This window comes from Styela clava, chromosome 4 (genome assembly GCF_964204865.1).
Source record: "Styela clava chromosome 4, kaStyClav1.hap1.2, whole genome shotgun sequence".
Taxonomy (NCBI): domain Eukaryota; kingdom Metazoa; phylum Chordata; class Ascidiacea; order Stolidobranchia; family Styelidae; genus Styela; species Styela clava.
This window is the reverse complement of record NC_135253.1, coordinates 7,635,340-7,650,894: the sequence shown is the minus strand read 5'-3', so window position 1 is coordinate 7,650,894 and position 15,555 is coordinate 7,635,340. Positions and strand designations below refer to the sequence as shown.

The 15,555-nt window shown below is 33.9% G+C and overlaps 3 protein-coding genes across 3 annotated transcripts; 2 read left to right on the top strand and 1 right to left on the bottom strand.

Moving 5' to 3' along the window:
• Positions 1 to 57: 57 nt before the first annotated feature.
• Positions 58 to 4,064, top strand: LOC120326779 (KIF-binding protein-like). Its single transcript, XM_039393126.2, has 2 exons — positions 58 to 115; positions 1,443 to 4,064. The coding sequence occupies exon 2, from the start codon at positions 1,501 to 1,503 to the stop codon at positions 3,307 to 3,309; it is 1,809 nt and encodes a 602-aa protein (XP_039249060.2). The 5' UTR covers positions 58 to 115; positions 1,443 to 1,500; the 3' UTR covers positions 3,310 to 4,064.
• A 1,033-nt stretch (positions 4,065 to 5,097) lies between these two features.
• On the top strand, positions 5,098 to 8,230 carry LOC120326790 (uncharacterized). Its single transcript, XM_039393138.2, has 4 exons — positions 5,098 to 5,652; positions 6,292 to 6,433; positions 6,508 to 6,593; positions 7,110 to 8,230. The coding sequence occupies exons 1-4, from the start codon at positions 5,415 to 5,417 to the stop codon at positions 7,496 to 7,498; spliced, it is 855 nt and encodes a 284-aa protein (XP_039249072.2). The 5' UTR covers positions 5,098 to 5,414; the 3' UTR covers positions 7,499 to 8,230.
• Positions 8,231 to 8,370: 140 nt separating this feature from the next.
• Positions 8,371 to 15,191, bottom strand: LOC120326775 (leucine-rich repeat-containing protein 43-like). Its single transcript, XM_039393121.2, has 12 exons — positions 15,004 to 15,191; positions 14,808 to 14,859; positions 14,285 to 14,472; positions 13,828 to 13,938; positions 13,431 to 13,567; positions 13,017 to 13,137; positions 12,265 to 12,459; positions 11,942 to 12,041; positions 11,173 to 11,338; positions 10,789 to 11,005; positions 10,472 to 10,693; positions 8,371 to 9,056 (listed from the first exon to the last, which is right to left on the bottom strand). The coding sequence occupies exons 1-12, from the start codon at positions 15,094 to 15,096 to the stop codon at positions 8,802 to 8,804; spliced, it is 1,857 nt and encodes a 618-aa protein (XP_039249055.2). The 5' UTR covers positions 15,097 to 15,191; the 3' UTR covers positions 8,371 to 8,801.
• Between the last annotated feature and the right edge of the window lie 364 nt (positions 15,192 to 15,555).

Here is a 15,555-nt window from a genome sequence, read left to right as displayed (position 1 = left end):
ATCATCCCCGCGAGATGTCGCGCTAGAGTAATAAAAATTCTTATTACCCATTTACTTCAGTCTTCACTCCGCGAGTTCGTTGAGATGAATACGATGCAGTATAATATAGCCTACGGTAAATATAAGTATATTTTGAGTACCGGAATTTCGGCAAATAGTACCGGTATGCATCGTATTGTCGTATTTTTTATATTTATTCAAGTGTGATCTTGTTTTCCCAATTTTTTTTTATGTATGTATGTTTATTCGTCTCGTAATAGTGATAAATAAATGAACAATTATTCATGGCCCCTTTGTGCATATTTTAAATAGGTAGATATGCTTTTCTGTAGTGAATGAACTGGGTAATTCTGAAGATAAAACCTAAATAAATTTCATTATGCACTTCAGTGTTCTTAATTCATTTTAATAATTGGATGTGAGAGAATTTCATGTTGTGAATTTTTATATTATATGTCGGGACGGCGGAAAAACAGGCTAAAACCGGGACTGTCCTGGCTAAACCGTGACGTATGGTAAGCCTATGTATGACCATAGTTGTGATTCGAACCTTCCGTCACCACTGTGGAGCTAGCAGCAATTTCAACCAGAATATTTTTACACATTGAATATAATTTCCAAGCGCATATATGATTCACTTATAGCTATATATAAAAATTGAAAAGGCTGATTAAAATATAATTTTACCACGGAATCAGATGAAAAATCTTTAAACTAAATAAATACAATAAATTGGACGAGAAAATATTGTTTAAAAAAAGATTAAGTAAGCGAAAAATGAATCTAAGGTAGCCAGGTTCCTAATTTTTTGCGAAAGCGTTTATTAGATTACAATTCAGTCTTTCTTCGTTGTCAAATATAGCTACCGTAAGTAGCATGCTTCTAGTGGGCGTAGTTTTACAGTTTTTGCATTTGTCAATCCTAACCAACACTTCGCTGCGTCATTCGAAAATTACGTCAAAGTGACATAACAAGGCCCTTCAAACTGTACAAACTGTCATTCAAGCACACAGACAGTCACCTAAAATCTAGCAAGCTATTTCTCTTGTTTTTGCGTTGCAACGATCCCGATATGACTGGCGGCGGCGCAGATGCCATTGTGGGTGATCCCCCTATACTCTGACAAGCTCTATTAAGGAAGTGATTGTGATGTCGTAGTGACATAATTTCTGGATGCCATAGTCAGATGGGGATTAGGATTGACATATGCGAAAATCGTTATGCTACGCCCACTAGAAGTACTTGAAGTACGAAACTACACAAGACCCCAGTAATAGTACATTTTGTAAACATTCACTGGTCCCATTGTTTCCAGAATCTGAGAATATTGATCTTTTTTTTCTACTTTCTTCTTAGTTAAGTGGCGAAAATGCTGCAGAGCAAACCATTCAAAAGTCGTTGTGCCTATAGGCCTACTCATTAAAATACATTTTTTTTAACAGAAGAATTAGTACTATATTTCAGATTTATTTAATATACAGATATATAAGGAAGTTGGATATGAATTTTGAATTCAGTTTACCCCAGACACTTCTTGAATATTTTGAGTCGGAGGGATACGATGCATATAACAGTGTACGAGTTTTAACTGATGAAGAAAGTTTAAAAGATCCAGAAAATGATCCTTTCAAGTCAAAATACAAAGCAAGAGAAAAGCTGCAAGAAATATTGAATAGAATACATAAAGAACGAGAAGAAAATGAATCTGACCCATCCATGAAAATTTTAGAAGCTGCGATACAATATCAGCTAGGATTTAATTACACTCACACTGAGGAAAGACCTGCTGGAGAAGAATGTCTTGATAAGTGTATTGCTCTTCTGAAAGACGATGAACTTTTAATGAGACCAGAGGCTGTTAGCATTGCCATGATTGCATATTCTGAACTTGGAATAGTATGGGCTAGCCGTTATCAAGGCCGAGACGAGGCAATGTTCAACCTTAAAAAAGTTGAAAGTCTTTATAATAAATATAAGCATGAAGTGGGTCTTTCTCCTTTCGCTATTGATGAAAGTTTGCGTCCAAAGGAAGAGAAATTCACTGACATGCAACGTGATGCAAAATTTGAAAAGATTTTCACTCATACATTGTTTTACTTGGCACAGATGTACAAACAAAGTGATGAAAATGATCTATCTGCTGCATATTGTCAAAGAACTTTACGACGTCAACTGGAATCAAAAGAGTATGATCCAAAAGAATGGGCTGTGAATTCTGCTGGCCTATCACAATATTACATTTGTCAAAATATGTATCGTGAAGCAAAACATTGTTTGGCTTGTGCCAATGTCATTATGGAAGAAGCAAAACCTCAGGAAGGTCTACCTGAGCCGAAACCTGATGATGATAATGAGACGATCATGCTGAGAAATGAAATACCACAGAAGAAAGCAGATATCGCTCGTTGTTGGGTGAAGTACTTTCTCGCTCTTCTGGATTACTCAAAGGAACTCTTATATAATGATGTGTGTGAACTTGATGTTAATAGACAAGCAGAAGCTATACTACGACTACAATTAAATGAGGAAAATGACAATGATGTACCCAAAGATCATGACAGAATGCCTCTTGAAGTTGATTCTGTAGAAGAGAATGCGAGACATTTACCAGTCACCACTTTTGAAGAAAGTCGACAAGTGTTCCTAATAGCGAAAAAATATGTTGATTCTGCTCTTGAATTCTTTGTTATGGATGGTTTTGTCACAGATAATATTGAGCTGACGCAAGACATGAGTGCTCTGTATAAACACTTGATTTTCTTTGAGACAGAGAAAGAGAGAAAATGCAAGATGCATAAAAGACGGATAGACCTTCTTACTCAAGTTTTGAATGAGATAAATCCTCAATTTTTTCTTTTAATATGCAGACAACTTCAGTTTGAAATTGGGGAAATATATGGTGCGATGTTAGATTTAAAAATTGCAATTGCTAATGAGTCGACTCAGACTCCAACACACCACGCTATCAAGAAGATAAACCTATTGTGTAGGTCCAGTATATTATATTTCACTAAATTTCTTGACACACTACGAAATACTAAAAAAGTATTTCCTTTTCCATTTGATGAAGATGTTGAACATCCTGCGATTATTGCACATTTTCACGTCGCTAGACTGTATTCAAAAATAATTGCTCCTGTAAGATCTGAAAAATTAAATTTCTTGAAAAAGTCCTTGGAATATTATTCATGGATAGTTGACTATGTTGATCGTAAACCGGAATGTGAGGTAACAGTACAAAAGGAAGTCGAAATTTGCAGGGAAATGAAAGTCCTTCTCCCAAAGGCAATGGAACGATATATGGAATGAAAGATAATGGAACATTTTGTGAATAATGTTTTTGTGTGTTGTCGTTAAAACTTTCAGAGATCGTGGTTAAGAATTTCACACTGTAATTTTGTAACAATATTAAAAGGCTATGTTTTCCTTTCCCACAACCTTATTATTAAACTATTAGACCATTTTACCATTAGCCTTTGTCACAGCTGTGTAATTAGACTTTTTTGACCGCTTGTACCCAAGACTTCTTACATATATATTTGAGTTTTGAATCGTTGCACCACTTCATGTGAAAGTTAATCAGTATATTTTAAAACATTTGAAATGTTCTGGGTGTTTTTTCTTGATCATGGTCTATTTTCATAGCATAATTATGTTTTGCTTTTGTCGGTATTCTGCAACTCAATAATCTAGTACAGTTTTCCGCTCAGCTCAGAATAAGCACAGTGGTACATCATTTGCATGGCAAATTGTGTTTTATTATATCCTTCTTTCGTATTTTTTGTGTATTTTTTTATTTCATGAAGGTTCGAAATAGACACAATTTAAAACATTAGATTTACTGTAACCCTGTCACTTACCAAATGTAGTTCATTAATCAATGGTATGCACTTGAATTTGCACCGGGTATATATAATCGTCCTCTTAAAAATCTCTCAACTGTTCACTTGTAAGTAACATCACTGTGTTTTATATACCTAACTGGTTTTAATATTTCACGTATATTATATATTTGTAATTGTCCTATCATATAAACATTGAAATACAAGTTGGAACAGAGTGGCTATTTGTTAGCAGTATTGTGCAATCATGTTTAAGTGGATTAATCATGTTTTCGTAGCTGTCAGTTTGCCTCTCCGTAAAGTTGTAAACCAACTAAGCAGCTCGTCTTTGCTCTGTTTGCCTGTGAGGAAATCTATGATTTGATAATCAGTTTATATATAGGGTACTGATTTTGTGTCAATAATAATTTTCTGCCAAGCAAAAAGAAAATTCACTTCAGTACGATCTTGAGCGTTAAATTATGATCTACCGAATATACGATTAACAATATCTTCAAACCACAAAGTCAGCGTTTTTTGAGCAGCGATTTAAAACAGTGCCGTGAAGCAGAATTTCTTGCAGATTTAGTGCAAATAATCCGATTGCTGGTTCAGGCTGTGGTCGTTTCACGTTATTTCATATGAGACTCGAGGTGTAATGGAAAAATTTGCCGCACGGTTGCCTTCGATAGACGCACTTTGCACAATGAATACCGGGTGTAGCTGCTCGATAACCATTTTTGGTTCCCCTACCCGAGTAAAACTGTGTACTATTTTCTTGTAATTTGTGCCTCTGATATTTATTTATTTTTTACTGGTTGAAAAAAAATAAACTTGATTGATTGATTGTAATTCAGGGACAACAGACTAAGGTTATATTCGGCATAACTAATATATAAACCGCAGCACGACTTCAGACGTGATTTTAGACACTCGGCTTCTGACCAGTTTAAATATGTGGGCGTTTTTATGCGTTTACTTTCGTCCAATAAAAAAGCAGGAAAAAGAACGCCTTCGGCATTTTATTTCCATAAACTTTGCAGATCTGTAACAAACTTCATTTTGGCATTGGAGATAACGTTCACAATCACCTACTTTCGTGCACGCTCAATTAAATAAACTAAAGATCTAATCCGCCATGCAAGTCTAAAATGTCCTACTTATAATACGGTCAATAGAATAAATGTTTATACAAACTTCGTCAAAGGAAATTAGAACATTGGCGTTTTTCTTGAATACCGGTATCGCTAGGAATATTAAATTTAGTAGCAGAAGAGATAAACAGCTTGCGCGCGGAGTTTTGCACCCAGGTCCTATTTTTCCAAATCACTATCACCAATGAGAATATTCTCATTACTATCACCGATTGATTTTTCAATAGAAAAATAAACTTAGTTGCCTTGATTGAGTTGCCAGTGTAGTAGTCAATTGTTATCAGTGAGAAAAGCGTAGAAAGGTGAGACAATAACTATTCCGACATGATTTTCGCCACCTACGTCAAGCCGTAGATTGCGCAATGATTTGTTTACAGTTACATTAATACATTTCCAGCCGTATTCGTCGGTTAATCGCTGCAAGGTAGAAGCAAATCGGATGATGCAAAAAATGATTTTTTCGTGGTTTTTACCCGCAGTTAGACATCGTTATTACAGGGAGTTTGCTACGACAACGATAAAAATGAAAGATAAAATACCAAGATTGCTCTTGTTTGATATTGATGGCACCTTGACAAAATCGCATTACAAGGACTCTGTAAATGGTCACCCAATGGCACGTGCATTGTCGGAGGCATTCGGGAAGAGTATAAAAAGGAATGCAATTTCTTTTGCAGGTATTTAATTGCTTAATTCAGTTATAAGTTCATGTGTGGTACGAATTTTCTGCTCAATATTCCAACCATCAAACCATGTCACCAACGAAAGTGAATTTTTTTGTCTGAACTTTTATTTAATTCGACTTGCCTCTATGTTGCTAGTCTGCTAATACAGCATAAATATTCATTTTGGTTTCAATTTATAATTGACACTATATAATTTCATACTGGGACTACATGGCAAATTTGTTTATTGTAGTATTAATAAAAGTAAGACAGTGAAATCATTATATCTCTCGCATCATAATTATATGTGTTGGATTCAACCACATCAACTTTCATCTTCACCAACTAAATCCTCAAAACAAGTCTGGTCAGTGTAAATGCATATATTTTAGAAATCATCCAAAATTGGGACTTAAATTGTACAATTACATTTACTGTCTAACTTACATTGCGCAAAGCAGAACTGGTATGCTTTTATTTTCATCATATTCATCTTCCATAATCGAAATAAATTTATACATTGATAGATGATGTGTTTCACAGACCCTGTTTTTTTGATCCTATAAATTACATGACCAGGCAATCAAAGATGCTTTAACATATAGTTTCTTCAAAACATAATGAATTGTATTGTACTCTACTGTCTAACAGGTGGAACAGATCGCTCTATCATAAGAGATGTATTGCAAGGGAATGGAATAACAGAAGACAACACTACTGACTATGAGGAAAGAGTTATTGAAACTCTGCGGATTTTACCAGAGTTCATGCGAACGGGCATTGCTGAGGGAAAGTAAGTTATAAAATTAAATTGCAGTGGATATTTGAGTAAACGAATACAAAACCGTTATGATTTTTTGTTTTCAGCTATTCTTGGTCAGCATTACCAAATGTACATAAACTATTACAAAGATTATCACAGATTGAAGATGTGAGGTTGGCATTGCTGACAGGTGAATTTTTGTTTTACCAGTAGGTTCCAGTTTTAATTTGTATTCAGTTGGAATTGTTATGCTTATGCAGTATGTAAGATTATCTCTATTATACTTTACCTTGGTTATTTCTGATTAATCATTTAGTCAATTTATCAACTGATCTCAGTATTATTTCTTCTGACTTAGTACTCCTTTCACAAGCAATTGAATATTTAATGATATACCTAATTAGTTCTGGTGTAAAGAACCAGCAAGTAAGTTATGACTTATGAGCATAATGATTAATGAAATATGATAATAATAAGTTGTCTATACACTATAGTGTCTGGATAATTTTGCAAATTTTTAATATGATATCTTCAATATGATAACTGTTCTGTATTGGATAATGAACCAAGATATATTAGGATTTTTTAATATACCAGGGATATGTTCGTCATTTTGATGCAATACCTATTTTTGAAACTACTTTTTACTGCATTATCAAAGTGATTACGGCTGTGATAACATGATTGAGCATCATATTGTTTTTAGGTAACATTGTAGAGGATGCAAGAATAAAACTTGAATGTGCTTCTATTGACATTAGTCTATTTGAGGTTGAGTCAAGTAATGGTAAAAAAGAATTGTTGGGTGCATTTGGATCTGATCATGAAGTCCGGAGCAAATTGGTACCATTCGCCAAGAAACGTTATTCTAATTTGATCGGACAGCAGGTCCTATCCCAGGACATGATTATTATTGGTGATTCTCCAAAAGACATTACCTGTGCCCATGACAATGGAGTAGCTTGTGTAGCTGTTGGAACAGGACCATCTTCATATGAACATCTGACAGATGCTGATCATTTGCTCAAAGATGGTTTTAAAAATATAGATGAAAGTATTGATGTTATTTTACGGACTAAAATCATGTCATCATGACATGCAAAGCTTTTACTGTGATGAAACTTTAAGTCGGCCTACCATTTGGCTGAAATCATCATCTCTATTAGTACTTTTTCATGGTTTCTATATGCATGAATGTAATTTAGTTTTATGGTATCTATTTTAAAATCGGCTTGTGTTACCTTGTATTGCTTTTGTTAAGAAATTACCAGAATCTCAAGCCGCTCTATATGGCATCGAGCCAATATTGCATTATTGTTTACATATATATATTCAGTGAAGATATCCAGTCTTTAATACTATAATTATGGTGCAAAATGAAACTGGATTGTTGAATTTCGAATAAATCCAGTTGGAATTAATAGAAAGAGGGGTGTCCTTTTGATTTACTCATGATTATCATGTGTATCACAATATGGTTTTTTCCCTTTGATGAATAGATGCTTACACCAGGCTTGTATTTTTCATATGAAATTTCCACGGTTTAAATTTAATTTCATTGTATTATACAGAATAATATTCACCTGTAATTTTCTGTTGTTGAGCATGCACTTATTTACACATTTTGTTGGTGCCATAAGGTGTTTCTGTCTGTACGTTTCCCTTACACCAAGGGAATTCTCACCAAGTTTTATAGTCTCATTTACTGTCTGTATTTGTGTGACTCGTTTTAATAACAAATGTACCGTAGATATAATATTTGAAAAGGTGTGAAACATTGTTATAATCTTGCTTTAGTATTCAATACAAATCGTTTTGCATTTCTGAGCCATATTTTGTGCGACTGTTTCGAATTTTATAGCCAGACAAATGTAAAATGAAAAGTAATCTGTGTCATTTGGAAATGCTGGAGGTGATCATAATCGTTTTTGCATCATCCGCAGTTGCCCAACGGAAAATATTGGAAGCGTCCCTTTAATCAAGTCTCTTTGCCATATATTTGTGCCTGCAGTCTTAAGTTTTCCACAAGTGGGTGAATTTAAGAATGAAACTTATTGTTAATATATTCTAACACCATCTTCCCATGGAGTGAGTGAATGAATAAGGTTCAATTTTCAAGATGCTGTCAATCTCATGAAATAGTGTTTGATAGCTTCTGCTCCTAAACATGCTGGCAGTGCATGACAATATCATGATGGAAAGTTTCAATCAAAATGTCATTCTTTTCACAATTAAGATGAGGATTATTGGATGAGTTGCAAGCAAATAATAAAAAGACAAATATGCTTATTTTGGCCTCATGGATGGAAGTATATATTATTTTAAAATATGTTTTGGCAATAAAGTATAAAGAAATAATATATAAGTGCATCGATAACAAACAAACGAGAGAAAAATCTCAAAGTTGTTTCATACTATCTGCTGCTGTTTTCCATCTTATTAGTTCAATATCAACAGACAATGTGATAGGAGGAGGTAGTTTCATTCTTTCATCTTCGCTGTTTTCTGACGTATTAGATGGTGGCCTATTTTTGTCTGCTCCTCTACTCGCTCCTTTTTTTCCAGCTGATCCTTTGCGAGATTTGGTATTTCTATCTGGTGATGGTGATTTCTTTCCTTTTCCAGGTGTCGATTTGGTAGCATCTACTTTTGGCTTTTGATAAAATAAAACAGAAGAAATGAATATTCAGTTGACCATAAAATATCGTTGAATATTCATCAGCAAGTTTCAAATGTACAATCAAGGCCATATTCATTAGATGTATACATAACGATCAGTGAATAATTGCTGTATTATAAATGGACAGCTCAGCAACATATATTTCACCATAAAATTGTGGTGAATGCCGCTGATGATGAAAATTAAGCAATTAATATATGTAATCAGTAGTTTATTTTTTCACCATGCGTGAAATACACTAAATCAGGGGTTCTCAACATTTTTCCTGTCAAGTACCCCCCGAGTCACGAAACAATCAACGCGAACCCCCGGTAATCAGACATCGAACAAAGTTGTGATATATAAACAAACGATTTGTTGAAACAACAATTTATTGACCAGATGTAACTAAATTGAATCTTCGTGTTTGTATTATTGCCTATGTCCTCCGCCTACCTAATGAATTCTTAAAATCTCTCCCAAGTTTTAATAAGCATAATCACTTTCTCCAATGCTCGCAGCACGCTGTCTTTTGAGATTTCACAGTTTGCCTGCAAAACCGTGAATTTCACATTGTTGCGTCACAATCACAACAACGCATCAGAGAAAATCTACGTTTCAATTGGCATCTAGTTTCAATCAACACGCATTTACCTCTTGTAGTATTAAAGGATATTAAAAAACAGCAACACACAAAAACTCGACTGCCGTCCAAGTACCCCTGGAAATCTTCTCAATAACGCCTGGGGGTTCGCGAACCCCTGCACTAAATGAATACAGAATGTAAAAAAAAGCAAAAACGAAAAAATTCAGGGTGAGAGGAATTGTAGAAACCAATACTGGTTATCGAGCGGCCATACCTGTGCTAAAGTCTAGCAGTAATTAAAAGACAATGAAAGAGTCAAACAATGATTGAAAGAATATAAGAAAAAAGAAAAAATCGAGACGACCTGAATCCAGGAGACGCCAGATACACAGAAAAACAAAAAAAACGACTCTAAGCACCTATGTGCCGGTAACCATGGGAACGGTGGCAGGAATGCAGTGCGAAAACAGTATACTAATATCACAGCGTTATTGCATTATGGAATTGATAGTTATTTGGATTCTAAATATATTCAGGCGTTAAAAACGATGTATTCACGGTCGAAAATGTTTGCCACTGTTTAAATAAGATTGCAGGAAGACACTGCAAGTGCTGGGGTGAAATGCTTCGGAGGTGGAATCATCATAAATACTTAGAATACACAACAGATAAAAAATTATTTCAATCCGAGGAAAACAAGCCAACTCATCAAAGTAAATGGCGGTAACAAGAAAAAGTATTGTAAATTAACAAGCATATGTAACGCTTGGAATCATTGGTAATATAGAATGACTCAGAAAAAGAACAAAGTGTTATAACTTACTATGGCTGGTGTTGCACTCTCATCAATTGTGACAGCAGGCATAGGACCTCCACCACAATGGCATGTCTTCTTGAATTCTGATTCACCTTCCACAAAAGAGTTTAGAGGGATAACATAGCTTCCTATTTCTGTAATAATGGGAGGATCACTTTTCATATCAGCGCTAGAATCTTTGCCAGTCTTCTTTTTACCTTTATCTTTAGCACTCCCCCCTTTGCCACCCTGAGAACAAATGAAAGAGACGTGATGTCTTCTTAAAAGTATTGTTCTGAATAAAATAAACTAGATAAAGCACATACAATAAAACAAAAATATACCTTGTCTTTCCCTTTTGCATCTTTACCTTTCTTTGCTGGTGTATCTTTTCCACCATCTTTTTTGTTCTTCTTTGGATCAGGTGTAAGAGGTGATTCACCATCATCTTCTATGGGCGTTGCAGGCCAGTGATGAACTTTTTCTTGCAATATAACAAATTTAATCCCCTCCTTCAGAAAATCTCGTAATCCAACAAGTTCATCAGTGACATGGAGATTTCTTGCAAAAATAAACAAAAATTGTTGGTAATATGAGTCTTGTGAAAAGCTCGTTTATCAAGGTATAATTAATATGAAGCGCTATTTTGATGTATATGATAAAATGCTGTGTATGGTGACGTATAGGGATTTTTTATATCCATAACTGTCGGTGTATCTCCAGCTTACTTGTATCCAATATGAATTCCTTCTTCATCCCATTCTAATGACTGAGTTTTGTATGTTGTAATCATTCTTTTACTACTTTGAGTTAAAACATCCTCTTCATTCTCATTTTCTTCTGGTATATCAGTATCAGGATGCCATGATACACTGGTCATTCTTTGTATGTCATCTGTATAAATTTGTATGTAAAATTATCCAGCATTCAAATTCATTTTATGGTTAGAGTTTCTTCGAGAATAGTTATAAATAGTTCTAAAGATAAATAAGTTCTCATACACCCTGGTTAATAGAGCATGAAATGATGAAGATTTAATTAAATTATTTGAGATCACAAGGTATTATACCTACCATTGTCTCCAAGCTGACCAAATAGGGTGCCTGTCAACATTTCAATTCAAATTACCATTGACAGTGTGGCGCACCTTTCTAAGGGTTAGGAATACTGCCATCGCACCCTTGATTACCCTGCATGAGGTGGCAGGTGCAAGAACATTGCTGGACTAGTTGCTCGTTGGTTACAGCCATGTATCTAAAACAAATAACTGACTAACTAATCCCATACCCGACATGGACTGGTAACCGAACGAGAAGACACAATACGCAATATGAAAAAGCTGTCCCAACTTTTCTCTCCCCGAAGATAAATATGAAAATCCTATCCTATATTTTATTAACTTTCGAAACTACCCAGATATATGAATTTTCTTCCAGTGTTGCACAGTGATGATGACGAAATGAATTCAGGAATAACTCAGATGAATACAATTGCTACCTGCAGTTCCCTTTCTAACTTCGTCTTCTTCAAGTAGCATTTCATATTTAACAAAATACGTCGTTGTTATCACTGGAAATTCAGGTCTTTCATCATCTTCCTGAGATAAAGCAAATTTAGTATAACAATAATTGAAGTGGTATATAAATATTAGAAAAATATCTGAAATATTCTCGCAATATTTGATGACTGTAAATACTTATTGAAAACAGAATCCAAATTACTAGATCAATCGTGTTAAAAAAGATTGATCTTTTTTGTGCAATAAAGTCAAGTTCTAATCCAATCATTTCAATTTGTTAAAATACTAAACAGCATAAGACCTTGAGTTCCTCTGGCATGGGAATTCCTTTCAAATCGGCGATTGAAATCACAAGTTGTGCTTCATCCAATATCAATTCTTTTTTCTTCCCTAATCCCTTGAAATGATGCTTTTCATCAGCAGATACATGAGTGTCATCAAATATCATTAAATTTCTTATTGCATCTATGACATGCCCACGATATCCTGGTATAAGCTGTGTGGAACAATATCACTAAAAATTAGAACAGTCATGAAGCGATGAACTAGATGAATAGATTTAGTGGAAATAATATTAATAAGAATGGGATTTTTGCAGTAGGGTCAATCTACAGTTGTATGTGCAACAAAGCAAGTAATGAACGAACATATAAATCCATGACTAAGAAGATGTAAAATAAAATTCATTTTTATTGATTAATGTCATCATTTGCAACAATATATTAAAAATTTACAACATTTTTCATGACAAAATATCTTATATTTAATCCTTATAAAAGTATATCGGTGCTCCCGAAGTATGTGAACCAAGATGGCGGACATCGGAACGTAACATGGGTAACAGGTTAGGGTTAGGCGATAATTTTTTTCCAATTTTCCTTATTTTAGTCCTATTATCAGTTCGAAGACTAGCCAAGAGCCTCCCGTAGTATTTATACCTAAAATTATGGCCTAACCCTAACCTAGTACACATATTACATTCCGATGTCCGCCATCTTGATTCGCATACTTCGGGAGCCCCAGTATATCAATACTTGCTGTTTCTATACTCACTGATAATGGATTACCGAGCAAAACTAGATTTTGCAATTTAGGTAGAGTTGAAAGCTTTTCCACAAGTTCAACCAATTCAATCAAATTATTATAACTTAGATCCAGAGACATGAGTGAAGGCCTAAAAATTATTTTAAGTAATGATGTGATTTTTCAATCGAGAATTTTGATTAATAAGATCACTCAAAGTAAAGTAAACAGACCATGGTCAGGTAAAATGTTGCAGAAATAGATTTGTGTTAGGATGCACTGACACTCTTGAATCACATTTTGTAAAAAAATCATAATTTAAATATTGATATAATCATATTTGAAAATTAGAAAAACAATTATAATTGTTCATATACTATTGAACTATTGCTGGATGAAGATTATTGCTTCAAATAAATAATAAAAAGAAAATACCCTTATTACCAAAATTCAGCAGTAAAATATTTGTATTCTTGAGTACTTGCTAACAAGTTGTATGAGAGGCCAAGATGTAACAATGCTGGTGGATGTTTGCATATAGAAGATACCGTTTGCAGTTTGTTATAACACAGCTCAAGGACCTAAAAAAGAAAGTTTGTTTTAATAATCATGTGATAAAAGTTATTCATTCGACAGCTAAGACTAATTGATTTGCCGAAATTGAACTAATCTATATTTCGTATCTTTTGTTTTACTGTGTGAAATCTCTTTTTAAAGAAGTTCATATTTAGGAATGCATTTGAATATATATCGAAAATATTATTATTATTGCACTTTTATTCAAATCGACTGGTTTGTAGCGTTTGTGATAAATGTTTTGGTTTCATTATTAATTTGTTACCTTAATCTTGGGAGGAAGTCTGTCAGACAATATTTTCTCCAGTTTATTAACACTAAGAGTAAGTTCTTCAAGATTGACCAAGTTTTTCATTGCAGGATCAAGATCCACTATCTATAGGAATAGTAAAATTATAAAATTATTATTTCATTCAAAATATATTCATATTGCATAACATGGAAAATTATACTTGTAAATAGTGAAAAATATGATTTATCATATTTACTTTATACTGCCATCAAGTTATTAAAAATTCAAATGCTATTCTTGCTAATGAAATCATGTGATGCCAGAGAATCTAACTCACTTCTAATAATTTAACTAATAACATAACAATAGATATAAAAATATAACTATAGAAAAAAAGATTGGATAGTGTTTATATTATTATAAAGTGATTAGTTTAATATTTGTTTCATTCATTGCATTTGAGATAAAACCAATACATGCGTCATCCTACCTCTTTATCGATCAATCTCAAAGTTTTAAAATAATGCCAAATGAACTTTTTGTTTATCTTCCATGGTTCAGAAACAGCAAGCTGTCGCAAACTTGCTGCCTCCTCACTCCAACTTGTGTCAACATCCCATGTTCCTGAGTGTAAATATTCTTGCAAAACTTCCATTTTTTCATGCTGGACACCGTAATCTAGAAAATAACATGATAGATGAATGAGTATGTCAAAAATAATTAGGATGTTAAATATAAAAATTGCCTATTTTTGGATCGCTTAAGTCTCACATCTGTATGACATATAGCCTCCCCTACGTGCAACTATGTAACCCAAAGCATTTTCAAATATTGTCGAATTGATTTAACATCTTAGTAAGTAACTGCAACTCAATTTCATGAAAATAGAAACATTAGTAAACAATCTGATACCACGACACTGGTTATCTGACAAAGAGCAATGTCTTGCCACTCATCAAGATATTTGATTTGGCCCTCTCAATGAACATGAAAAATGAATACATGCACCTTACCTTTCATAGTTATTGAATATTGACCCTCGGCAAATTTGTCTTTAGGATTTCTCTGCAAAAATGTTAAAAATATAATAACCCTGGGATATTATGCAACACTGAGATACCTAGTTTTCTGAATGAAATTTAATAATTAGAAACACATAAGCATGAATAAAAACATCAGTCAAATTAAAAATAATGTCACAACACTCACCCAAGATCCAATCCCACACGGAAACTCTGATAAACATAGTGTTTTCAAAAGATCTTGAAATGCTGCCGTTGCGTTTAAATCCTTGTTACTCATCTTTCATAAAGGTCTCTAAGTCATTAGTAAACTATTATATATAGCCCAACAATGAATTTTTTATAGTTTAAAGGGAACTGAATGCAAAGCAAATTAATTAACCAACAGGAATGATCAACAGTAGATGCAGCTGTTGTGTTGTGTCTCTATTTATAGATGTTGTTTTGTCTAACAAACTCCTTTGTACAAACAGTTTTGTACACTCCACCCATATCCCTGTTACCGCATCCACCCACCCTCCTCGCACAACTGCCTGTATAAAGGACCATATTGTACATATTTGATTTACCCTATTATAATTTATATAAATCAAAGGGGTGTATGCAAAGCAAATTAATTAACCAACAGGAATGATCAACAGTAGATGTAGATGTTGTGTCTCTATTTATAGATGTTGTTTTGTCTAACAAACTCCTTTGTACAAACAGTTTTGTACACTCCACCCATATCCCTGTTACC

What these genes read in the sequence shown, in the direction of transcription:
- LOC120326779 (XM_039393126.2), top strand. Translation starts at nt 1,501, where the DNA reads ATGAATTTTGAATTCAGTTTACCCCAGACACTTCTTGAATATTTTGAG.
- LOC120326790 (XM_039393138.2), top strand. Translation starts at nt 5,415, where the DNA reads ATGATGCAAAAAATGATTTTTTCGTGGTTTTTACCCGCAGTTAGACAT. An exon ending in ACGGGCATTGCTGAGGGAAA is followed by an intron (nt 6,434 to 6,507) that starts GTAAGTTATAAA and finishes TTTTGTTTTCAG; the next exon opens with CTATTCTTGGTCAGCATTAC. An exon ending in GAGGTTGGCATTGCTGACAG is followed by an intron (nt 6,594 to 7,109) that starts GTGAATTTTTGT and finishes TATTGTTTTTAG; the next exon opens with GTAACATTGTAGAGGATGCA.
- LOC120326775 (XM_039393121.2), bottom strand. Translation starts at nt 15,096, where the DNA reads ATGAGTAACAAGGATTTAAACGCAACGGCAGCATTTCAAGATCTTTTG. An exon ending in TGAGATTGATCGATAAAGAG is followed by an intron (nt 13,939 to 14,284) that starts GTAGGATGACGC and finishes CTATTCCTATAG; the next exon opens with ATAGTGGATCTTGATCCTGC. An exon ending in GACTTCCTCCCAAGATTAAG is followed by an intron (nt 13,568 to 13,827) that starts GTAACAAATTAA and finishes TTTCTTTTTTAG; the next exon opens with GTCCTTGAGCTGTGTTATAA.